Below are 26,080 nucleotides of genomic sequence, written 5' to 3'. Positions count from 1 at the left end.
GCTCCAGATATGGCTCCACCCAAGCCAACCATAAGCCACAGGCCAGTGGTCAGTCAGTAAAGACATACCTCGGGCCAAGGGCATAGGATAAGAACACATCAGAGTGGTTATTATATAATAAAAGCCTGTCTGATCTTTGTCTCAAGCCCCTGGGAGGTAACTTAAATACCTGGAATTTCTCAGCAATAGGAATATCCTTGTTTTTCAGGGTGTGCTCCTTGGATCACACTTGAGTTTTTACTAGAGGACCTGGGATGGGGGTGATATTAGCCCACTTTCTCCAAGAAGAGGAGAGAAAGGTGGGCCGGAGACTGAGTTCAATCATGTTATCAATGATTCAATCGATTGTGTCTATGTAAGGAAATACCGATAAAAACCCTGAACACTGAAGCTTAGTGAACACACTGATATGCCACGAGGGTGATGTGTCCTGATCCCACAGGAGAGGAGGTGGAAACTTTGCATTCAGGATCCTCCTAGACCTTGCCTTCCGTGTCTCTTCATTTGACTGGTCCTGATCTGTATCCCTTAAAATAAAATTATAATCACAAGTATATCACTTTCCTGAGTTCTGAGTCATTCTAGTCAATTATTGAATCTGGGGGGAGGGGAACACCCAAATTTGAAGCCAGTTGGGCTGGTGAACCTCCAAACCCGCAGCTTTGTGACTGAAGTGTGGCCAGTCACACTTCTGGAACTAAGCCCTGAAGCCTGTGAACTCTGCACTAACTCCAGATGGTCAGTCTCAGAACTGCATGCAGGCCACAGTGGTCCAGCTCCCACCCTGCCCTAGGCCCCAGAGAATATGCTGGACTCCCCCACCTCCACTGAAAACCCAATTCCTTCTCAAAGCAGGGTTTTTGAGACTCAATTCAGGCACATATGACAGGCCACAGAGCGAGTATGATCTAGATCTCCAGCACTGGGGAATAAAAATCAAAGTGTGGAATCCCACTTAGCACCTGTGTGACTTCAGGGAAATCACTAACCCTCTCTGAGCTTTGATTTCCATCTCTATGAGACTCATGACCCTTCCCTCTCACAGAGCTGATGGGACAAATCAGATTTAAGTTATTTGCAAAGAACCTAGCCCGGTCTCTCTCCGAGGAAGGCACCCAAAACCAACTAGCTTCCCTCCTCCTTTCAAATTTTCCTATACCCTAAACTCTCCCAGATTCTCTCCTCTCCCTGGTTAACTATTCTGGGTGCTGTGCTCACTGGCAACGTGCTGATGTTTTAGATTCCAGGGTAGCAGGAAGCCAACCATTAAACTAAAAGTGAAAAGCAAGTAACCATTACCTTGAACAAAAAGGACATTTATATTTACTTCAGTGGCTATAAAAGACACCATAAAATATAATATGCAGCATGCATCCTCATGATTAATAACAGATCTTGCAAATTATTCTCTCAGGTCCCTGGGTGCATCCAACTGGTCACTAAGAACAATTAATTCTTTCAGGAAATAAAGGGATTGCAAATCATCTCTGGTCAGTGGAAAATCCGCTCGTTGAATTATGAATAAAGAGAAGAGGAGACTCATATTTAGCAGTTTCCTGCCCCTGTGAATGGAGTGAAGTAAGAGATCACAGAGACTCAAATACAACGACTGTCTGTGAGCATGGGTACTCAGTAATAGTAGGACCTGCCAAATGGGAGGGGTCTCTTGGGGACCTGGAGTTACAGTAGGAGTTTGGGGAGGTCCCAGAAACAGGAGCAGATGACTGAGTGGGGGCGTGGCAGCTCTGGCCACCTGTGGGCAACAGGTGGAAGCATGGAGTCCAGACAGGCGCCAGTGAGGTTTCAGAGTGAAACCAATCCACAGTGGCCGAGGCTTACACTATGGACTCTGGGACTGGTGACATGAAATGACAAGCCAAAGGGCTAAGTCAGGAGGCAATTAGCGGAACAAAGCATGTGCCAGCTCACAGGGAAGGTGATGAGAACCCAGGGAAACCAAAGTCAGGGGTTTCTGCTGAGCTTCCGAGTTCCTGGCCTTGGGCTTCTCAACTTCTCCAACCAGTCTGAGAGTCTTGGAAGGTAAGAAAGAAGGACCTACAAAGGACAGAAAGTGGTCACACGGGGAAAGGCTGAAAGGGTGACAGGGGCATGATGCCAACTAGAACACAGTGGCACATGGCATCCAGGTCTATTCTTACCTAATGGCCAACGTGGATTCACTCCCAACCTAGAATAAAAATCCTGCCAACAAAGCCCTTCCCTGCAACCTTGAAGGGGTTTTTATTGACTCACAGTATGTAAAACACCAAAGGGGTCACCATGACAGCAGTGAACTCATGCCTCGGAGGCCAAGCCATCTTGCTCAGGTGCAACACCGTCTGGGGAGTGACAGGGCAAGGAGAGGGAGTCTGTTCCTAGCACTCTCAGAAACTATGCTCTCTTTCCACAAAATCAAACTTCCCACAAGCTAAGTGTAGGAATTCCTGTAGGAAGTCAGTGGGATTCATAGTCCACCCCAATGACAGGAATGGTTACCGGAAGTAGGGGGACATCCAGCCCAATGGTGCCTGCCAGAAGCAGGAAAGAGACTTGTGTCATCTTCCTGGATAAGGAGAGAAACCTCTTGTATGGTACAGCTTGTGGGCCCAAAGACAAGGGCTGCAGTGTAGGACTGGGATTCCAGAGGTGGAGTATAATGGTGCCATGGACAATGACTGTGGGGCTCCAGGTCAACATGTGACAGCAACAGGGCACCTGGGTGGAGACATGACAAAAGCACAAGGAGTGAAAAGTCCACTTGCCCACCACAGCATCACATTGGAAAGGGAAAGGGGACAGCAGGTCCACTCAGCATGGAGTGGGCAACAGCCAGCAAAGCAGGGCCAAGACCCAGCTGGCCAACCTCAATCCCTTCACACGCAGAATGAGTTCGTGAAGGTTGATCTGCCATAAATTGAAGGCCTCTCTGAAAGAGATCTGGGTCCTTCTGAAGAACGAGCTGGCATTCTTCTTCTTGTGCCTGCAGAAGGGACAAGAAGGAAGGAGAAAACAGGAGATAAGCAAGCAAGAAGCACTTGATAACAAGTGATAACTTAGAACAAAGGAAGATCATGGCTTAGCCTACTCCCAGACCCCCGCCCTGGTGGGTGACTTCTAGTTATGTGATCATAGCACTGCCCATCCAAGGACCAGAGGAACTCAATTACTCCACTGGAGCTTTCCAGATAAGTGGGGTAAACAAAAGCAGCTGTTTCATAGAGCATCAAAGGCCTAGTGGACCCTAGTAGAACATTCCAATGTTTCCCTTTTTCCGTAAGTTGAGTAAATATATGCCAATCCTGAATCTCCCAAAGTCAAATATAAAAGCTTTCCCAAACTTTCTGAGGCTAAATCACCTGGAAACTAGGTCAGGTGGTCCCGAGAGGCCGAGCCCAGCATGGATGCAACCTAGTTCAGTCCCTTCACACTAACAAAAGGACAGGATGAAAATTGGTGTTTATGATAATGACCCATTCAAGGCTTCATTACCAGAACCCTCAAAGGAAGAATAAATCATGTTCAGCCCTTTCTGTGTGCAGTCTATTTTGTTATAATCTAATTCAATATTTGAACATGGGTGCATGATATATGTGGCCAATGCTCCCCTGACCAGACAGTTTGCCAGAATGACCCATTCTCTGCAAAGGACGGATGGGAGTTGACATTAGTCTAGGGCTCCTCTCTCAGAGGGGAAAATTCAGCTAGAGCAAGGCCTTTCCCATGTATCTGTATACTCAAATAGAAGGATCTAGAACTCTCACTTCTCTAGCAATATCTCCCTGAGGAAGCTCTCCCTCCCTCACCAACACTCCAAGGGACTCCAAGGGACTCCAAGGGTACTGAGGCATCTAAAAGATCTGAGATCCCAAGTAAACCTGCTGGCAACACTTTCTAGAGTCACAGCCACACCTGCAGGGAAAGGAACACTGGCCTTGCTGTGTAGCCAATGCTGGGAAGACAGGTTCTGGGACCAGTTAGAGACGGGACAGGCATCAGGGTGTCCTGATTCCAAGCCCAGGGGACACGTGGATGGAACTGAGACACTCAGGAAACATTTCAAACTTAATGACAGTAAGAATCACCTGGAAATCTTAACTCAGAGGGTGAGGTCCTAGAATCCACCAATTTTACAAAGCACAGGTGGCTCTCTGGACCATGTAAACACATCACCTGGAATCAGGGAATTCACTGGAGCTGTTTCCTGCCCCTAACTCTTCCTCCAGGGAGAGTTGGAGACTAAGGAGTTCAAGCAGGGCCCTGGGGACCCATGGGAGAAAGTGGAGGCGAAGAGCATCCTTGGGGTAGGCCAGAGAGCTGGGAGGGGAGGAGAGGCTACAGCCCGCACTCACATGGCCAGCGCTCTGACGCAACATCGTGACATGTTGAGGAAGGAGCTGGCACTGGCACGAGTGCCCAAAGCAGCCTCAATGCCACGGAGCAGGTCGTTGGTCTTGAAGATGAGCAGCATCTGGCGAGGCACATGGTTGAGGAGCTGGCTGATCTCGGGGAGGTAATTGGCTGCGTTGTTACGGATCTCTGCGTCCTGAAGCAGCAACAGGGAGACAGACATGGAGAGTTGGTGGAGGAAGTGGGGCCCAGAGTGGTGGGTGTCACGGCAGCCTGTGGCTGAGGGAGCTTCTAGTATGGCTGCCTCAGCGCCATGAGGAACCTCCCCTCACAGGGAAACTCCTGCCTCTCATCTCCCAGTAGGACTGTGACCCTGGGTAAGTCCTTTCATCTCTTCTAACCCAGTGTCCTCATCTAAAAACTAGAAATGCTCGTGCCCTCCATGCCCACCTCCCAGCAGGACCACAAGGGTCAGCAGAGATAAGGAATGGGGAGATAAGGAATGCTAATTGAAGTCACAACAAGGGGCCCAGCAGTGCTACCAAAGCCTTCCCCATGTGGCCACCTTCTGCAGCACAAGCAGGATGCTCAGCCCTTTCTGGAACACATGTGTGCTGCTGATAACTGAGTTGCTGTGAAACTTGAAATGTCCCTTAGGCAGGAGCTATCAGACGGGACCATCTCAACATGAAGTCAGACACTGAGGCTGGCTGTCCCCCCACTGCCTCCCACCACAGCTGTGGGTCACCCTGCCTGAGGGTGAAGGCCAGATCAAGGCCTCCCTCACCGCAGGGACCCCCTAGGTAAAGTTGGGACTGGCCTGGAGACAGTCCCTCTCAGCCCCTCCCAGAGCAAAAGAAAGTATCTGCACCCACCCAGACTCCTTCTAGGGTGTCTCTTTAAGCTTGGGCTATCCTCATAGTGGCTGTCTCCAGCAGACGCTGTTGGGTGCCTACCCTACAGCAATTACCCCTTCTCCTTTGTCAAAAGAAGCCCATTTTTGTTCACTTGACCCCTGGGGGCTGTGCTCTTCAGGCAGGTAGAGCCCCTCCCTAGCCCTGGGGGGTGCAGGGATCTTGATTGATGTCCGCTATTGTTGGCTCTGAGCACAAGGCCTCTGCCCAGCCATTGGCTTAGGCATGGATGAGACACAATTCTGGCCAATGAGACCAAGGGGGAGTCTGTCAAGGGACTTCTGGGAAAAGTTTTCTTGATCTTAAACAACATATGAGAAGAAATGGCCCCTAATTCCCACTTCTGGACATCAGGTAATAAAATTGTAAAGCTTGGAACGGCCACAGTCATCTTAGAACTTGAAAGTCAGCCCAGAGCCCTGCGTTGCTGATCTGCTCAATTAACAACCTGGACCCACTCACCTCCAGGCTTCTTGTTATGGAGAGAACACACGCTGAATTGTTTAAGCCGCTTATAGCTGGGAAAACAACTTCCCTGATACAATGTGGGAGGCTCCCCTCATTCTCAATAAGACTAAGACTCAGGAAAACTGAGCCCCTACATCTCAGAGACTGGGCTGGGGCTGGAGTGGCTTAGTTTATTCTTTCACCGAGTTTTTGTCCAAAGTGATCAAATAGAGTCCATGCCTCCAGAACCTACATGAACACCTCTCTATTAGATGTGGTCCAGGACCGCTGGGACCTTATAAAAAAGATGTACAAGACGGGATCCTTGCCTTCCAGGTACTCACCAACTAGTTGGAGAATTCATACAAGTATACAAACAGCTACACTTCAAGAGTGCATGCAGATGAGTGATACAAGTATTAGGGGCCACCTCTGGCAAAGGGGATGAGGAGAGGCTTCCTGGCTGGAGCTATGGACTGAATTGTGCCTCTCAAATCGCTATGCTGAAGTTCTAACCTCAATACGATTGCATGTGAAGGCGAGGCCTTTAAAGAGGCAAAGTTAAATGACTTCAAAAGGGTGGGGCCCTAACCCTGCAGGACTGATGTCCTTAGGAGGAGAAGACGACACCGGGAGTGTGTCCACATAGAAGAAAGGCCACGTGAGGACACAGCAAGAAGGCAACTGTCTGCAAGTCAGGAAGAGAGGCTGCACCAAAAATCAACCTGCACTTCCAGCCTCCAAAACAGTGAGAAAACAGACTTGTGTTGTACAAGCTACCTAGTCGGTGGTATTCCATGACGGCAACCCAGGCCGACCAATATGGTAGCATTAATGCTGGGCCTTTATAAGTGAGTAATAATGCAAAATAAAGTTCTAACTTAGCTAATAAAAACACAGATCATATACTAAGTACCTACTGTGTGCCCTGCAACCTTGTCCATCGCTGAATCTTTAAATACCATATACACACTGAGAACTCTCAAATTTATATCTTTGAGCTCCAAGCTGGACTGCCACCCATGATGCTCCTATGTGAATGCTCGAACTACTGTCTCCAGCCCAACTATGTCCTTCCCAAAGTCTTCCCTATGTCAGGAAGTAGCTCCACCCTCTACCCTATAACTCACACCTAAAAGCTGTGATTCAAACTTTGACTCCTCCCTCTGCCTCCTCTCCACACCCAAGTCGACAAAAAAGGCCTCTCAGTCTTATATCCAAATACACCTTGGCTCCATCTGCTTCCCTCCACCTCCACTGCCTTTGGCATGGTCTGCACCCCCATCACCTCTCAGCCTCCTGACCGACTGCCCCACTGCTCAGCTTGCTCCCTCCAGAGAAATACTTAAAATAACAACTCTGTTCTTCCCCTGCTTGAAATATGTCAAAGGCTCTGCTTTGTACTGAGAACTAATCCAAACTTTTTCCCATGGTTTATGAGGCCCCGTGTGAAGCTCCATCCGCCAAGCACCCCAAATCCTTCTCATTCCTGCATCCACCTCATCACACTCCAGACCATGCCAACACTTTCTCTCCCTGCCCTGGTGCACCGTGTGCCCCCTTGCCTAGAACACTTTCTCCAAGCTCTGCCTGTGGCTGTCCTCCAGAACTCAGCTTAGATGGCAGCTCCTCTGCACGATATCTGAGCACCCAATCTACACACCCCCATCACCCACCCTGCCTGTTGCCTCCAGTATCTGCAACCTGCAGTTATTCCATCTACCTGTTTGTTCACTTGTTTACTGCCTGTCTCTCTCAACCACAGTGCAGATCACATAGAAGGCCTGTCTGTCTGCTCATCATTGGAACCTCAACACCTAGTCTAGGTTCGAGGAAGAAAATAATGTTTGTTCGGTGAACAGACTTTAGGAGCCATGGGGAGGCACTTTACATGCATTATCAATAAAGCAGAAATTATCAACCCTATTTGACAAAGCAAGGAGATTGTCTCTCTCCTGAGATAGCAAGCTTTAAAGCCATATAAGCCTGGGGCTGCTGGTGGTCATCACCGCCACAAAGCTTGCTGGGGAATGATGTCAATTTGCAGAAAAGTAGAGCCAAGGGATGGCAAGAGGTGGTCTCTTTGGTGACATCACTTAAGACTCCATCTAGCCATTTCTAAAGGCCCTCATCACAAGGTAGCTTATGGGGTGGAGCACGAGGCTCCAAGAGGTGATGAGAACCATCCAAGGACATTCCACTAGGAAAAAGCAGGAGCTAGAATTAGAATCCAGGTCTGTCTGAATGCACAAGCAGGACTTGTTCCTTGTGGTGAGCAGGGGCCTTGGCTGAGTCCAGACCTGTCCCCACATGGCTATGGGTCAGTCTACATGGGTCTGGCAAACTGACAGACCAGGAAGACAGAGACCAATTCCCTGAGGAATGAGAGGCCTGGGAGAGAGGTCGCTACAAGTACAGGGGAGAAGGAAGGGTACCTAGAACCAGTCTCAGCTGACTCCATGGGTTTCTTGTCCAGATCAATAGAGAAATGAGCTACAAAGATAGACCCAAAAGTCTGTTTACACACTCAAGAAGGAAAATGGCACAAGTGGCCCTGCCTGAGTGCCACACTAGGAACTGACGTGCTCTCTCCAGTAGGGAGGTATACAGGAACCTTGCGATGGGAGACAGTGCCCAGCAGGAGACAGAGCAAGTGGAGCCAGACTTAATGATGAGACAGTCTGTGGGAATTCCCAAAAGTCTTGGAGGAGAACTTGGAAGCCTGAAATCCCATGTGAGTGGGTTGTAGCAAAAGCCACAGCAGTCTGGATAATATGGTTAACATGACCAGGTTGACAAGGCCAGGAGGGATACAGTGACACATCATTCATTCTCCCTCCTTGCATTCAGGGACACTGTCTTCTAGTATATCTCCAAAGCTGCCCACTGTTCTATTATCACATCCCACCAGCCCAGAACCCCAGACCCAGGGTTGGAAGGGGTCCAAAGGCTATCCCTGGCCCCACCCCTTACATTCAGAAGAAGGCAAGGCCAAGAGGGGATCACCTACCTCAGTGGCAGTGACTGGAGCTTGGCCAATGCCCCTGTTGACAGAGTCCCAAGACCGGGCCGTCAGCATGCAGGCAAACAAGGGGTAAAGATCCCCAGCTCCCAGGCGCTGGCTGTACTTCTTCACCCTCTTCATGTCAGTCCAGATCAGTGACTGCCAGAGATGGCAGTAATCCAGGCGGAACTCATCTGTGAGCACCTACAGTGAGGGACAGTGTGAAAGGACCTGGGCCTCCTTTCCTCACAGAAGGCCTAGACCCTGGCTGGTATGAACACTGCAAAGGGGGACAGATGAAGACCAGAGCTCCTGTGCATCATTTGCTTCTCCCCCAAAGTTAAGCCATGCCTGAAGGTCCAACTTGAAAGCTACTACTTGCCAAGCATTGGTCTTGAGTGGCGGAGGTCCCCAATGCCCACCAAAATCACACTCCTCACCTGCCTACCAGTTAGATGCAGCCCTCTGCCTGAGCTCTGACCATTGAAACGTGCCAGAAGCAACATGTTCAGCTCCTGAAACCTTTTCCATGCATGCCCCTCCAAGCCCTTACCCTTGCTGCTGGAGGATGATCACACACACACACACACACACCCCAAGGGAACCCTAGGGGGCAGAGCCTCAGTCAACCCCTGCCTTTAGACTCCTCCACCTACCGGGGACAGGTATGTGAAAAGCAATTAAACACCTGTTGTGTCTGGGCCATCATGTGCTTAGGGTTTGTGTATGACAGCAGCAGGCCTACCTTTTACACTAATATACCTAGTGTCATGAGTCTTTCAAAGAAAGCCAAGATTTTGGGAGGTAAGATCAGGGCTCTGAGGGGAGGAATAGGAGATCATTAAGGAAACCTCTCCAGGACCATGTGCCTCGGACTCAAGATAGGCTCTGGGTCCTGGCATTGGCAGTGAACTTCCCAATTTCCAGACAGGAGCTCATGGCTCATCTGAAGCATTTGAGTCCCAAGTTCCAGAGGACAGAGCTGGGCCCATCCAGTCCCTGTCAGCTCCAGGCCTCCTTTCCACTGCACATTACCTCCTACCTGGGGCTGAGTTACCCACCTTCCCTAAAGTCCCAGCTCATCAAAGGGTAGCTTACTTCCCAGTGGGTACAGTTTTTACAGCTGATAAAGCACCTGCCATACCCAGGCACATCTCCGTCTATTCCTCACCTACTTACCAACCTCATTTGGCTAAAGAGAGCTCGTATGATGTGACCTGCACATAATGACAACTCTAGGAGGAGGGCAGGGCCTCTCTACCCACCCTGGCTATCTGCCTCCTGTGTCTGTGGCAATTCGGGAACTGAGCGAGCTCTGATCCCAGGTAGGCCCAGACCCTGGGCTGGCTGGGTAGGAAAGGCCTCTCCCACCTGGTAGAGGCCGTGGTCCAGCAGGACAATCTCCACCTTCCCTGTGCCTGGGCACTTCCGCACCAGCACATTGCCAGGGTGGGGGTCACAGTGCACGAAGCCATTGACAAAGATCATCTCACTGTACATCTTGCCCAGGTGGCGTGAGATCTGAAAGAGAAGGGAGATGGGTGGGAGTTATGCTGCATTACCATCTGTTTCAGAGATCTCGACTCTGACCCCTGAATGTGATCCCTTTGAAGAGGAAGGCCAGAGGCATCAGGTGGACCTGAGCGGTCGTGGTGGGAGTGATGGCTTATGATTGTATAGTTCTTGAGTTTAAGACAGAAGCTCAGTTCTAACCCAGTTCTTCTCAACTTCAGCTGCACATAGAATCACCTAGAACTCAGAAGTGTTAGATGTGGGCCCGACGTATTAGCATCAGTTGTCAAGTTCCCAAGGTGACTGCAATACACAGCAAGGTAGAACTATTGCTTCTAGCATTTGCAGGGGCTGTAACTGCCACCCCAACCCCCCCCCCCACCTTCTTCTTCCCTGTTCTCTTCTCAATCTCTTCATTTTCTCCCCAGAACTGAAGATGGGTGGGAAAGCTGGGGGTGGGAGTGGGGTCATCTCAACCTCCCCTTCTCCAAACAGCAAGGCTAGGGGTGCATGAGTGAGGAATAGGTGCCCCCTGCACCCCCTCGGGCTGTCCCATCAGCTCCAAGGCAGTCCCCAGGAGGACCTAGAGTCACAAGCCCTGCTCCCCTCTCCTCAGGCCCCTTTCCCTTTGCACCTCCCCACCAGAGCCCAATGTTAATCTGATTTATGAAGTCTGCACAGAAGAAATGACACTGGAGAGGCCATTTAAATCATCCTGTCACTGCTGCCCTCCCTGCCGAGGCGGTCTTCTTATCTCTACTCCCTTTTTATTAAAGCTAAAAGCCTCTTCCCAGCTAGGGAACAGCTGCTGAATAGCGCCAGACTTGGGCCCACAGATGGTCTGCCAATGGGTTTCCAGAGGACAAAGAGATGCTCAACTCACAAAGCTGATGCCCCAGGACACACACTGCCCTTGACACTCCTCTCAGTCATGCTGGACCCCATGGTCACGCATAAATATATCCCAGCCAGAGGAGAGGAGCTGGGGCCCATGAGTGGGGGGAAACATAGGAGCAGAGTCTTAAAATGAAGCCTTAATTCCTTTGCTTGACCTACAAAGCCCTGAACACCAGACCCAGCCTCCCTCCCTGGTCTCCAATCATGCCACAATGACACTACAGCCACATCCACTCTCTCTCTCTCTCCTCCAATGGCTCTGTGCTTTCCTACCTCAGGACCTTTGCACACGATTGTCCCTCTGCCAAGAGCCTTCCTCCCATCTCTCTTTCCCGTCCCAGCTCAGTATCAGCTCTCTGGAAAAGCCTTCCTTGACCTCCCAACCTAGATGAGGTTCTCCTACCACAAACTCTCACAGAACTCTACTTTTCTTTCATGGTACTAGCACATTATTTGTGTCATTATTGATTAGTGACCATGTAGCCCACTCTTATAAGCTCCTAAGATGGCAGAGGCTGGCTCTATTTTGATAATTGGCTTTACTGAAGTCTAGTTTACATACCATCAACTGGCTCTACTATGTATCCACTTACCTATAACAGGCCATACATGTGAATATAGGACTCTACCTTCAACATGAATGAAATCCTTGCCTGTGGTTGTTTTTTTGTTTTTGTTTTTGTTTTTTGAGATGCTGTGGTTCCTGTCTTAATGCTTATCCTAACCTCATTAATCTCTTCTGAATCCCAGTTACAAGTGGCCCCAAAACAAATCTTCAAGGATAACCCTACTATAGCAATAGATGGCATCCTTATATTGGCTTCAAAAGTAGGTACAATATGATCCCCATTTTACAGATAAGGAGCTGAGATTCATCAAGGTTCAACTTACATAGAATCACAGGGCTACAAACAGGTACAGCCAGGATTCCAGCCAGGTGTGACCCCACCGCCTCCTTGTAACCACTCTACATACAGGCTCACGGCAACCTCTACACTTCTCACGTGAACTTTGTGAGCTTAAAGGAGTTACCTCTCCCAGCTTTAGTAAAGAGGTTGTCTGAAGTCCTGACACCTACCCGGTGTCACGCTGAGTGAAATGAACGTCCAGTACTCTGCTGGCATTTGGAGGACTTTGCCCAATGTCTAGTTCTCAGCCTTGGGCTGAGATGTCAGATGTCCCAGGGCCACCATTATCCATCTCCTTGGAGGGGGGCCCAACTAGAGTTGGTCCAGGCTGAGCCAGCAAGTCTCCTTTCGAGAAGCCCTTTGGTTAGGCTCCTTGGAGCTCCAGAGAGCCATGCTCTAAAAGGCAGCATTTGCCAAACCAATTGCATTTATTAAGCAATAATTCATTTTTATTTGTCAAGGAGGCATATAAGGTCCAATCAGGGCTCCTGATCAGCCCAAGATAAGCAGTACAGCCAGACTATGCTGACAGAATTCCAGCCAAAAGCAGAGAAATGACATTTCATTTAGTCTGGGCAGATCTGTCATGAGGAGATGTATGATCTCCCCTGAGCTTTCTGAAATACTGCTAATCGCTCTGGGCCCCCTATTACTACATTGAAAGATGGCCCCTAGGGGTCTGGGAACTCAGGATGGAGGAAGCCCTTGCCCACGAGGAGTGAGCTGCTGCCAGAGGAGGAAGAGGTGCTGCCAACTGTAGCTCATATATACACAAGCAAAACCATCAAGTGGCCTTCCCCAATTTGACACCCCATCCAGCTGCTCCTATTTGGGTGTCTTTCCATTTGGGAGCTGTTCCTGATGTTCACTTTAACCAGATTTCGCCAACATAGATAGATATGGAAGGCACAAGCAAGAAGGAAAACCAGCGTAGGCCATCAGCTTCACTCTGGAGCCATCTTTGTACTACCTAGGGCTAGTGCATGACCTGGTAGTCTTCTCCCTTCCCAGTTTGGGTCCAAGTTCCCTTAGTTGTTAAGTGGGATTGATTCCATCTGCTCTACATCCTCACAGGGTAACCCTGACATTCAAGGTCAAAATGTGAGTAGACCTGGGAAAGTGCTTTATATGCTACATACTATATATCTACTATAAAATGCGTATATTACTATATAAGACATACAAATGTGTTAGCTTACTATTTAAAACGTGGGGAGAAATGTCCCCATTATCACTTTCATCAAAGTGTAATTTTCAAAAAGTTAAAAAGCACAACTCATAAAAATATAGAATGAATACATGTCAAAGATTGTTTAGTTCACCAATAAAGGAGCAAATAAGAAGGGAGAGCTGGTTCAGAGAATTTTGAGGGGCTGAGTATTTTATGGGAATTTAAACAGGAATAAGAGACTAAGATTCCTGGATTAGATATAAGACTGGTTATTGTCCTACAGAGCAATAAGGAAATCATAACCTTTGAGGTTATCATTCCTCTTGGGCAGAAATTATTTGCATGTCTAGCAGATAAGATCTACAGGTTGACATATGGCTTCAGTCTGAGCCCTTAATTAATTGTCAATAGCAGCGTCAGACAAAAGTACATTCCCCTAGATATTAAAAAGCCCTTGGTGGGCTGCTTGAACAATGTCTAAGAATGACTTTGAAAGGATACACTGCACACTCTTGGCCTTAATTTCTAAATTTTGGGTAATTTTTCCTCACATCTGTGAGAGTTAAATAGTTTCTTGGAACCACTTTGCCCAGAGAAGGCAAACAGCCCCCTTCTACTCGCAGAGACACGGAGGATCCCAGAAGAAATCTAAGGCCATCACTGGGCACCCTCTCTTCATAATAATTTCGCTCTGTCTCATGATTAAGAGCAAACAACTATGAACACTAATGAACATGAGGATGCAGATAACTCTTCCAGATACTGATTTCATCTTCTTCAGATCTATACCCAGAAGTGAACTGCTGAATCATATGGTTAGTGTTCTTAATTTTTGGAGGAACCTTCACACTATTTTCCACAGTAGCTGCACCAGGCTGCATTTCCACCAGGTGTGCATGAAGGCTCTTTTCCCCCCTCCTCACCAACACTCTTCTCTCTTAGCTTCTCTTTTCTCTCTCTCTCTCAGCTTCTTGATGACCATTCTAACAGGTGTGAGGTGGTATGTCCTCAGGGTTTTGATTTGCATTTCCCTGATGATGAGTGATGCTGAGCACCTTTTCATGTACCTGTTGGCTACCTGTATGTCTTCTTTAGAAAAAAAAAAATGTGTGTTCAGTTTCTCAAAAGCTGCCCCTTGCCCTGTGACAGTGGCATCTGCATAAGGACAGGGGAATGCCACCTTCTTAGAATAGTAATAGCTAACACTCTGTGCCAGGCACCATTCTGGGCACCTTTCATGGACTCAGAGCCATCCTCTGTAGTAGACAGCTGAAAGAAGGAATACAAAAAGGAAAGGAGACTTGGTCACCCAGCCAGCAGTTAGTGAGACCGGGCTCCAAACCCAAGTGGCCCTGGTCCAAGAAACAAGCTGTCAATCACCCATTCTTGGCCTTTCCACTTAGAGGGAAGCTCCTGCCTGTAGGCAGGGCTGACGCAAAACCTTCTGAAGGTCCACACAGCAACCAAGGAGGCATTCCATCTGGAAGAAAGAGTCTCAGTGGGAAATCCAGGACTGCTTCTCTAACCAGAAAACTCATTGTTAACTAAAGCCATAGTATACCTCTTTTTAGAGAAAAAAAAAAGTCATTGACAAGTCTTTTATTGTTCTGTGTAAAAAGAATGTGCCATTCATGTGAGTGACTTCAGTAATTATGTAATGCCTTTATTTCCTGACAGTGGGGATGTTAAAAAAAAAAAAAAAAAAAAGGACTCTATAAAAAGTCTGAGTAAAGAATTAATTTAGTAAATAATATTTAAATCAAAGAGTTATTTTTGGATTTTTCTCAAAACTTGAATTGGCTGAAAGTGCTTTAATTATTCTATAATTGCATAGATTAATTCATTCCCACCCCCAAGGGAAAGTCTATTTATGTTCCTGGGGGTGTCGTGCAAGCAAGGCCAAGATCTCTCCAAGAAACAGGAGGTTGCTGTTGCAGGATATTAATAATCACGTAAGTAGCCTGATGTAAAGTATAAAGAGGTTAATTATTCAAATTCTCCTCACTCTTCCATTAGTTTATGGCCAGGCTTCTTGAGGCACAAGAGCCTGAAAGATCAGGATTTTATTCTTCATCCTCAGGAACTTCCCTGGGAATACATAAACCTCAGATTACTTGCTGCTGCCCGGCGAGGCCAAATGCATTCATGGAGAGGGTCCACCTTGGACTAGCTAACACAGAGATAAAATTCCTGAATGCAAAGGCATGGGGAACCTCTTCAACCACACAGGGTGCTAGGAGAGGTGGTGAGTGGGTTAATTATAAGAAGCCAGGAGAGCTACTCTAATTTTGGAGCTCAGTGAAAATTTCTCTGGGTTAGGCTTACAGTGGGACATCACCTGAGAGCCAGGACATCAGATATCCCCAAGGCCAAGAAGGGCTTCTCAGGTCTCCTGGCCAGACAGACTCAAGGATCACAGTGACCAGAGGAATTGGGTTCTGGGGTCACGGCTATTGAAGACACAGTGAAGTAAGAGCTATCAACATTTTACATCCCCTGCCTCGGGCAACAATGCACTCCACGAAATACTTCCACATCCTTCCACCTTACCTGGGTCAGTATAAAAAATGGGGAAAGGGTTTCTTTCCTACACATTTCCTCTTTCTGGCAACTCTTCTCGCCAGTGCCACAGAGCAGGCTGAGTATCATCACAACTAGTGTGGAGCATGTACCGTGGGCATTGCACCAAAAACTTCATGTTTTAATCATCAAACTACCCTCTGGGCTACCCTTCTGCACCCTCACTTTATAGCAGGCAGCTGGGGCTTCCAAAGAGTGACTGCCTTCACCAAGGCGGCATGGTTCATAAGTAGCATAGCCAGTACCAAGGTCTGGGAAGGCCGACCCCACTCCTAACATCCCTGCTGTCAGGGAAAGAAATCTCCAGAAACCCATCTCATGCACCTAGATCTCTCTAACATCCCCACGCTTCTCAAGATTTGGTCCGACAAGTTAATGGAGTTCTCTATGCAGACAAAAGGAGATGTTTTCTCTCTAGTGATTTCAGTAAGCAGGATCCTTCATGTCTCTTCAGCTTCAACCCCCCACCCCCACCCTTGGTCTGCTGAGCACTTTCTACCACTAAGCCAGAGGCCCAGGAAGCAGAAGATGATGCTGAGGAAAAGTCAGTGTGGTACTCAACACGGGGAGACCAGGCACTACCTGCATTTATAGATAGGAGTTGGGGTGGGGTCACTGTTTGCTCAAGCGATAACCACTGCTCATTTTCCAAGTCTGTACCCAGGACCAACAGAAGTAGGTGGAAAGGAGGGGGGCAAAGAAAAGCCTTAGGGAGACATGCTTCTGTGAAAAACATCATGAATTATAAATGATCTCCTACAGGGGCTCCTGGGTGCCTCAGTCAGTTGAGCATCTGCCTCCAGCTCAGGTCATGATCTCGGGGTCCTGGGACGCATCAGGCTCTCTGCTTAGGGGGAAGCCTGCTTCTTCCTCTACCTTTGCCCCCCACCCCCACTCCACTTGGGCTCACTTTTTCTCTCTCTCAAATAATCTAAAAAAAAAATTTTTTTAATTAACGATTTTACACAACTCCACAGCTTATGGTCTATGCTGTGACCATGACCAATGACCCTGTAAAGTAAGTATTGTTAGGACTCCAACTGCCCAGATGTGGACAATCACTCAGAGTTTAAGTTACTTACCCCAGGGTGCCTGACCAACAAATGGCAGAGCCAAGCATAACCCCAGGGTGCCCCAATTTTGAAACCCTCTGTCCCTTCCACTAGGGCACCCAGCCTCACCTTCTCCCACACTCTGTGCATACCTCTGGTATAGCACTTACATGCAGTACCTGTACACAGGAGGTACACAATAAGCATCTGCTGAAAGATGCATTTGAGAACCTTCCATGGCTCCCAGAATGACCTGGAATGGATTTTAAAACTACTGGAAGGAAGAAGCATGGCAAGGGTTTCTGGCTAAATGCAGCAGACTGAACCCACGCACTGACTCCACTCTCTCCCTGACCCCACTAAGATAACCAAAAAGAAACAAAGAGCCCCTGACAACAGAGAGCAAAGAGACTAGCAAGCCTGCATCTGCCAGGGGGAAGCAGACAGCTATTGAGAACTGGCTTAGCCAGCTAGACAAGAGACCCTAAGCTGGTGAAAGGGGAGCCTGGTGTTTGCCCCAAGCCCAGAGGCTCAGCAACTGAAGGCCCCTGACACCTTTGAAAACAGGAGTTGGAGGTCTTGAAAAAGGAGGATTTGTGGTCAGTCTTGCAAAATATGAGCTGAACCCCAAATCCCACCCCACCACCACCCCAACTCTGACTCAAGGCAAGATTTACTTTCTGGAGAGGCAAAAAGATAAACTCTGGAGGCCACACCATATACATCCCAAGGACAGGCCATCCCAAGGACAAAGGACTGAATCAAAGTCCACGTAATAACCACTGGGAGCCTCCTGCCCTCTTTCCCTAGCTGGCTCCCAGGCATCTCTTGCAAGCTCCCCATCTCTCCCACCCCTCTCTTGCAAGCACCCACCCCCACTCTCCACAGATTGCTTACCAGGCCCCACAAGTCCTCATCCCCACCTCCCCCAAATTCCCAACTTTGTCACCTTTCTCTCTAGCTAATTTCACACAAATTCAATTGGGCCTCAGCCCAGGCAGGGTCTTAAACATGCACTCACTGAAATCCAATTAACCTTCGATAAAAGGTCTGCAATCAATAGTCATCCTATGGCTGGAGGAGGCTCCATCCAGCCTAGGAAAGCGTGCTCCTACTCGACCTTTACTTTTAATAAAATCAATGACAGTCACTGTCACCGGCTCTTAATGTGACTGGCAAATATGATCACCAGGGCAAGCCCTCGGTAATATGCTGCTTCTGGGTGCAGAAACTCAAACAAAAGAGGGCCCCTCCAGGCTGCTGGGCGCCCTCAGGCCTCAAACTTCCTGGATGAGTGAACACACCTGGGCAGGGTTGCCCTGTGCCTGGAGGCTGGCCTTGTAGCAGGTGGTTCCTGGACTCCAGTCGGTGTCTGAACCACCTGAAGAGTTTGTTAAAATGCAGATTCTTGCAACTGTTTCCACTGCAGATTCTGATGAGTAAGTCTGGGGTGCAGCAAGGATCTGCATTATTAAATGATCTCCCTCGGGTGATTCTGAAATAGACTGAATAGGCTGAAGTCTTAGCTCCCAGCAATCACTGTGGTACAAGATATCTAAGCAGCATGTATCCTTAAAGTCCAACTAGCTAATCCAATGCCTTCAATAAGAAAATTGAGGCTCAGAGAGGAGGAGTGATTTGTCCAAGAGCATACAGCAAGCCACAGGCAGAACGGGCGCTGGAACTCAGGTCTCTTGCCTCCTAACCTGACATTTCTGAGTCTTTGGGTGCTGGCTATGTAGACTGGTCTTCAGGTCCTCACATGCTAGGCCCAGCTGGGCTGGGATGCTGCAAGGCCAGAAGGCCTCTTCAAAGTGGAGTGGGGCTGACTCTAACATGTGGTTGGAAGGGTCTGGAGCCATCCTCACCCACTTGGAAAGCAATTCCTTCCACAACCACTTCCTGCGCCCCAACTTCAAGTTGAGTCACCTGCTTGTGGCAGCCAAGATCCCACTAAACATGGCCGCCCAGCATAGGGGGTGAGATACCTGCCCCTTGCCACTTCTGTCTATCCTTTGCACTTCCCTCCCCAGGGAGCACTCACAGACAGACCATTCTAAGGAGAGCTTTGCTCCAGGGATAGGCTCGCTGAGTCCCACAGTCCTCAGGAGACTTTAGAACCTCAGAAGGCTGTTAGAAACTTTCAGTAACGTGGAGTATCCTATACCCCTGCCCTCCCCGCCTCCACCCAAAACACACACACACATGCTCATGCCCCACTGGTCTTCCATGAGGCCTCTGACTCTGCTGCTGCTTGGTAAGAGACATAATAGGTTAGTTTCTGTAAAGCAAAGCCTGTCCCCGGTCTTCTCCCAAACGATGGTCAGCGATGGCACAGTAGAGCACATGGACCACCACCGCCCACTGCCAAGCCTGAGGTTTCTGGGACAGTATTTAATGATAGCATCTCAGAATACCAAAGAGCCTCCCAGGTCATGTAAACCCCAGAAGCCAGGGCCAGGGGACTCAGGAATTAAGTAATCAAGACAGTGTGGTACTATTACAAGGATGGACCAATGGACCAATGGAAGAGAACAGAGCTTCCAGAAAAGACCCACAGGTGCCTGGTGACAAAGATGCCAGATATCTTTGCTTCTTTATCCAGCTGGAGATTACATAGTAGATCCGTATGAAAGTGGATGGAAACGTACCATCAAGATCTGGGAGCTCCCCTCTCTAGGTCTCTGATTCCTTGCTTGCAAATGGAGGCACCAAGCCATCCCTCCCAAGTTTACAGTGTAGAAAGGGCCTGGCACATGGCTAGGCAGTTAGTTAACACTAGTGGTATCAGGAAGAGAGGAAAGGACAGGATCCAACGATGGTAATAATCATGAAAACAACAACAATCTACTAGCTACCAATCTGGAGCACCAACCATACTCCAGGTGCTGTGCCTGGCACAGCTCATGCACTGCTCCTCTACTCCTCACTTCTTTAGAAGGAGAACAACATTTGCATGAAATGCAAAAAGCCATGCCTGACATGAGTCAGAGAGAGAAGGGTTGCATTCAGTTAGTGCCTGGGTGGTGGGCAGAGCTTCTCAGTAAGTACCGCACCTCCTTCAAGGAGTTACTGATGTGGCTGTCGCCCAGGTGGCCCTGGTTGTACTGCAGCCAGAGTCCGATCCCCAGGAGGGGCATGGAGAAGACAGAGGAGCAAGGGCTTTGACATCTGGCAGACCTGGGTGCAAATCCTTGGCTCTCCCCCCGCCAGCTGTGTGAGGTTGGGCAAGTCGTTTAACCTCTCTGAGCTTTAGCTTTCTCATCCATAAAGGGGGTTAAGATCTCTCATCTCACCCTTGGGAGAACAGCTATAAAGAGTAGTGATTACACGTGTCAGGTGCCTGGTACATATTAGCTGCTTATAATTATTATTATTACTGTTATTGCTTTCCCCAAATCACTCTGATATTAGTCTGCCCCACTCTGCATGTCCACAGGAAACAATAAACCAACACTCTACCCCAGCCCTGCCTCACAGAGGCTAACCCAGGGCACGAGGCTGGCTTATTTATTCTCCACGAATTCACAGGATGTCCAGCAAGGGTCTGCTTTGCATGGAACGCTGCCCTTATCTTCCAGGGCTGGAGGCAGGAGCAGACAAAGCAGGGCTCTCCGAGGGCACCACCCTGGCCAGCTCCCACAAGCCCCCTCCAGCCCAGCTGCCCCTCCTCCCAGGCACCTCACTCAGTGGTGAGAGCAAGCAACTACAGCAGAGCACATCTTTGTTTGCACTTGTCTTTGAAAAATCAAAGCTGCCTCTGATAAAACACCACTGCAGCTCTGGACTCAATGTATCCAAAGAGATTAATGGATTTGGGGGCCCTGCTGAAATGAAAATCCCACCGCAGCTGACAGTAAGTAAATGCCGGTAACCTGGCAGAGGAGGGGAAGGTATGAGGTCTCTGGCGTCTTTCCTGAAGTGCAGGCAGAGAGACCCTGCTCCCCATTAAGGCTGTTCAGGAAAAGCTGGAGGTGATCTCTCCTTCCTTCCCTCACCCTCTCCACTGGAGCCAAAGACTTTGTACCCAAGGGTCACGGTCGGTAGGGGATCCCTGGCTAGACTCAGGGATACACCAATGGAGGAGATGGGCAAGGAGGTCTCTCCCTCCCTCCTGTGCAGGAGCTCCATCCAAACACCCTCTGCAGGCCCACCCTAGAAGGCAACAGTAGCAAGAGCAGGGTCAGAAGCCCCAAGTTGTGCTACTGGCCGAGTGACCTCGGGAAAGACATCTGCTCTCCCTCTGAGTGCTCTGTCATCTGGAAAGTGGAGGGCTGAATTAAAATAATCCTTTTCTTATCCTTTCCCAACCCAAAAGGGAGACCTCTTCTAGAAAAGCCCAACAGGCAACTCCAGTGATGGCAGAGCTGCCCTGGGTGAAGTGGGGGCGGGGGGTCCTAGGGCCAATCCTGCCTCCCCACCCTACACACACATACCCTGAAGCCCCCAAAGAGTTCTGGGAGCATCGTTCCCTGAGTTCCCAGGAGGCCAAGGCCAGCTGTGGCTGAGCCCTTCCCAGCCATGTTCCCAGCGACTCAACCCCTCCTTTTACAAACAAGAAACCGTGGAGTCAAAGGGACTTGGTTTTCAATCCCAGCTCTACTAGCTCTGTGATCTTGGACAAGTCACCTTCCCTCTCTGCATCTCTGATTCCTCATCTGAAGAATGAAGACATTGAGACCTGCCTCCCAGGTTTATTTTGGAAAAAAGCACCTGGTGTGGCAAGTTAGGGATTCAATAAACATTTGCGTAAAAGGAAATAAAGGAGGAAAGGACGGAGCCCAAAGAGAAGAATGAAAACCACCACCATCTTGCCACCATACTGGAGGATGAAGTACATGCCAGGCACTGCTCAGCACTTGTGTCATCCTCACAACCTTCTCAGAAGGAAGTCATTGTCCTCCTGACGGAGGCCACACAGGCACTTGAATGGAGGTCTGAGCTCCCAACCTGCACCCCCTCCTACCATTCCTACCATTGGCTCGTCTGCTGAGCCAAGGTGTAGCTTCCTCTTCTGGGCCACCCACCACTGGGACCACAGGCTCATCTTCATATGCTGCCTGGGGTGGGAGGAAGGGAAGAGCATTCACCTCTCTCCATTTCTTCCTCTCACCAACCCAGAGTGGTGGATCACATCAGTGTACTCCTCAATGCCCTTCATGACTCCCCGGTACCTTTGGGGTCCTGCCCAATGTCTTTACTACCCGCCCCTACCTATTTTTCCACACCCCCCTGGAAACCCTGCCAAACTTCACCATTCCCTTCCCTGCACTGCCATCACTGCCCTCAACCCTCTACCCTGACACACACGCACCCAGCAAATTCCTACTCATCCTGCTGGGGAAGCCAACCTGCACAGACACAAGCTCCCTGGGGTCTCACTCATGCCCCTCCTGCTGCTGAGAGGTGGTCATAAGGAATTAGTTGTGTACCTAACAGCAACCCTAGGTGGTGAATTCCTTAAAGAAGGCAATGAGGTCTGGCCCCCTCTAAACCCCCATAACCAGTTCATAGGAGGGACTATAAACATGATAGCTGTTGTTGGGAAAGTACCACTCCATCCCTGTCTGTGGGACCCTATGGCAATCAAGCAGCAGAAGACGGTGTACAGGCCCACCCACTGGCCAATTTCTTTCTCTGGGACCAGTGGGGTGGGAGGTGGGAGACCAAAGGCTCTCTCTTCTTGTAGTTCTGTGAAGTAGAAATAGCTGGCACCTGCTGTCCCCTGCTGGCCTGAACCCTCGAGGCCTGAGGAGTGGCAGGGAGAGGGGAGGGCAGGAAGAGGGAGGGTCTAGGCGCCCCCAGGGGCAGAAGTAGTAAGGCCCACGGGTTTCACACCACTGTTCTCTGGAGCTGCTCAGCATTGTGGGACTCCAATGGTACAAGAAGACAGGTGGTGGTCACTTGTCAGGGCAGGAGCTGCAAGAAGGGGCTCAGCACATGCCTGCACCCCACCGTGTGCTGCCAGCCCCAGCTTTAGGAGACAGGGTGGAGGACAGTACTAGATGCCCTGGGAGGATGCTTTGTGCTCAGAGATACTATAATTCTTCAAATAACAGGCTCTCTTTCAAGACTGTGAGACCTCACAGGGACACACCTGCCCTCGGTGGGCAGCCCTGACCAAGCCTGCATCCCTCACACAGCAGCCATGAGTGCTCAGCCTCACCTCGTTGACATCGATCTTGTTCTTCTCCATGTAGTCTCTGTCGTTGACCTGGCCGCCGTCCACAAACTCCATCAGAAGCACTCGCTTGGTGGACAGATCCCAGTAGATGCGGGGGACCTGGAATAGGCAAGGGCAGGTCAGAAGGGCTAGCGGGCCTGCAGCTGGAGGCCAGGATCACAGAGAAGCACAGTGAGCAAGGCAAGGGCACATGCTCCTCCCAGGAACAGGAGACAAAGCCTGAGAGGGTCCAGAGCGGTGACAGACAGGGCAGTGCGGGTCAGCCCAAGAGAGCCAGGCAGCCTCCTCCATCAACGAGGCCCCTGGCCCCTCCTTTAGAGACCCCTTCGTGCTTAGGGGACCACAGAACGGCTTCCCCACCCTCCTCAATGCCTCCAGACACAAGAGCCAAACTAAAATTGGGATTTAGGGGGAAAGGTGTGGAACTCCTTATACCTGAGCCAGAGTTGGCACTGAAATCTATTTCCTCTCTCACTAGGCCTGCTGCAGGCTCCTCACATGAATCTCAACCCTCTGCCTCAATTTCTACACCTGTGCAATGGATCTATTAGATGTATATGTCTACAAATGAACAAATTTTTACTAGGTCATAAACTTTTCAGTCTGGAAGTCCTGAGTCTTCTCACACTCATTTCCTACAAGTCTTCTGTGGTAGATAATGCTGGATCCTAACCCAGCACCTACTCCCAATCTTCCTCTTCCCCAAGGACATACTTTCCCTGCTTGCCTTGCAATAAGTATGGCCAAGTGACATAGTTTTGGCTTATGAGACATATGTGGAGGCCTGCTAGGGGCTCTGGGAAGGTTTTCCTTTTCTTCATAAAAAAGGGATTTTGTAATGGTGCAACTCTTCTTACCTCTCTTTCCTACTTTGGAAGTGAATGTGATACCTGGAGCTGCAGCAGCTATCTTGTAACCATGAGGAAAAGTCCAAGAAAATCAGAGATGTTGGCCCTGTCACTGTCAAACCACTAACACAATATCAGCAGGCAACTGTTGTAAGGCTTCTTGCCATGTAAGGAAAATAAATATTTTTTTTTGTTTACAACACTCTAAATTGTGCTTCTGGTCACCTGCAGACAAGTGCATTCCTAATCCAAATGCTCTCCAACTGCCTCTGACTTTGAGAACACCCAATGGCCAAATAAGAGACCTGATTTCCCCAGGAATAGGCAAGAGATCAGACTGCACAAGGGCTGCTGGGCTGCCATGTGAGTGAGTGACAACCACTGCCTGGAGGGAGGAATTACTGGGATATCGGCGTGCCATGTTTCCCCAACACCTTGTGACGACCTTGTTTCCACTCACAAATAAATTAACAAGGGCAGCTAATTCAAGGGTTTTGGGGAATAGGACTTCCCTCAACTCAACCCCCAAAACTCATCTAGCAAGAAGACCGCAGCCCTCAAGTCAAGAAACCAGCTTCCTTTCCTCATTCTGCTAATACTCCCATGTCTTCATCCACCCACTTAACGTCCAATGCCTCAGTTTTCTCATCACAAAAGACTACTCCTGCCCCACCTCTAGAAGGAGCTCTGAGGAGGACTGGGGAGGCACACACGAGCGAAACACCCTGGGCTCCCTGAAACAGAGGTTCCAACTGAAGTCAAGGTGGCATTTTGGTTTTGCTACTTTCCTGTAGTTCTTGCCGTTCAGGAATCTGGGCCAGTAGAGAAATCTGTGACTCTCTCTGACTGTGAACTTAAAATTCAGTCTCGCTTGGCACTTTTCAAAAGCTATCTTTAAAAATACGAGTGCGAGTTTGCTGTTGTGGCTTCCAAATGGAGAGGACATATTTTGGGGGAAGTTAAGTTCTTTCTCTTGGTTTGTTTGGAAACCTAAGCTTGGTAGTGGGTGCCTGAGGGCTCTGGGGACTTGAGGTCAGACCTCCACCCCACCCCCCCAATCTGGGCCTGCCTGAGTCAACTTGGAAAACAGCTTGAAAGAGCCACAGATGGAAAGAGAAAACCCAAAGTCTGGAGACTCTCTGGGCTTGTTAATCAGGGCAGTGGGAGCACCACATTCCCCCTCCTTCAGCCTTCTTCCCAGCCTCCCTGCGAATGCAACCATCCTATATGACAACACAGTGGCCCCCACCTCAGCTGCTTAGATTGGAAAAAACAGAATACCAAACCTGGGAAGTTGAGAGGTTTGTCACGAGAGCTCAGAGAGGACAGCAATTGCCCCTGGACAACTATATCATGGAAATGACAACGAAATGCAAATCTGCTCCCTGCTCAGTTAGGAGAAATCTGGCTTGACTGTGGGACATTAATTTGATGACCTGACCCCAAATCATCCTATGGGCAGGAGGTAAAATTCACCCCAACACCAGTGTTTCATCCCCATGCCTTCCTTCTTCTGCTCCTTCCATCAAAGTAGAAGAAGATGAAAGAGAATCATTTTAAAGAGGTGATGAGAAGAACCAACCCCCACCCCACATACCCCCCAAACAAAACTGGACCTAGGGAGGCCCAGGGCCAAGGGGGGGTTGGGGACCCCACAGGAAGGGTCACACCCTGGCCATGAGTACTCTGAGTCTCAAGTCTATCTCTTTGTACAGATCAGAGGCCCACTCCTGTGGGCAGTACCTGCCCCCAAGCCACGCTGCAGCCAATCCTGATCCCAAGCAGGAAGACACAAATTATGGAAAATTGCAGCCCAAGACCCCAGGCTTCAGCCTCCTAGTCTGGCCCTGACCCCACAGTTCCCTTCTGTTCCTGTGCTTTGGTCAATGCACATGCAAAATAGGCTCTGGTTTGCCTGGGCCAGGGCTCATCACCCGGGGAGCCCAGGGAAACAGCACAGACCTCGAGTCAGACTCTCAGGATGGCACCCTGGCTTTGCTATCTCCAAGCTGAGTGACTGGGTAAGTTTTATGACCTCTCTGAGTGCCAGCTTCCCACCCGTAAAGTGGTGATGCCCTTCAGAGCAAAGCAACACTCCCAACTTCCTACTAGCATGTGTGGAATCCTGGTACTCGACACAACAGCACACACTTAGCACCTGCTGGACAAATGGCAGCTGCCATATGACAGCCGTGTAGCATTTCACATGTGGTTCC

At 49.3% G+C, this 26,080-nt stretch overlaps 1 protein-coding gene across 13 annotated transcripts in view; it reads right to left on the bottom strand.

Moving 5' to 3' along the window:
- Positions 1 to 1,295: 1,295 nt before the first annotated feature.
- ADCK1 (aarF domain containing kinase 1) overlaps positions 1,296 to 26,080 on the bottom strand; it is a 146,758-nt gene continuing 121,973 nt past the window's right edge. For 8 of the 13 annotated variants that reach the window (XM_049113360.1, XM_049113361.1, XM_025443656.3 and 5 more), the window contains 5 exons: positions 22,999 to 23,115; positions 10,084 to 10,233; positions 8,719 to 8,916; positions 4,350 to 4,543; positions 1,296 to 2,980 (listed from right to left, as the gene is read on the bottom strand). In XM_049113360.1, coding sequence (XP_048969317.1) covers positions 2,809 to 2,980; positions 4,350 to 4,543; positions 8,719 to 8,916; positions 10,084 to 10,233; positions 22,999 to 23,115 — 831 coding nt within the window. In that variant the 3' untranslated portion in view covers positions 1,296 to 2,808. The remainder of the gene's footprint in view (positions 2,981 to 4,349; positions 4,544 to 8,718; positions 8,917 to 10,083; positions 10,234 to 22,998; positions 23,116 to 26,080) is intronic. The other 5 variants (XR_004817806.2, XR_007412446.1, XR_007412447.1 and 2 more) reach the window with 5 other exon arrangements.

This window comes from Canis lupus, chromosome 8 (genome assembly GCF_003254725.2).
Source record: "Canis lupus dingo isolate Sandy chromosome 8, ASM325472v2, whole genome shotgun sequence".
Lineage (NCBI taxonomy): Eukaryota > Metazoa > Chordata > Mammalia > Carnivora > Canidae > Canis > Canis lupus.
This window is presented reverse-complemented; position numbering and strand designations above follow the sequence as displayed.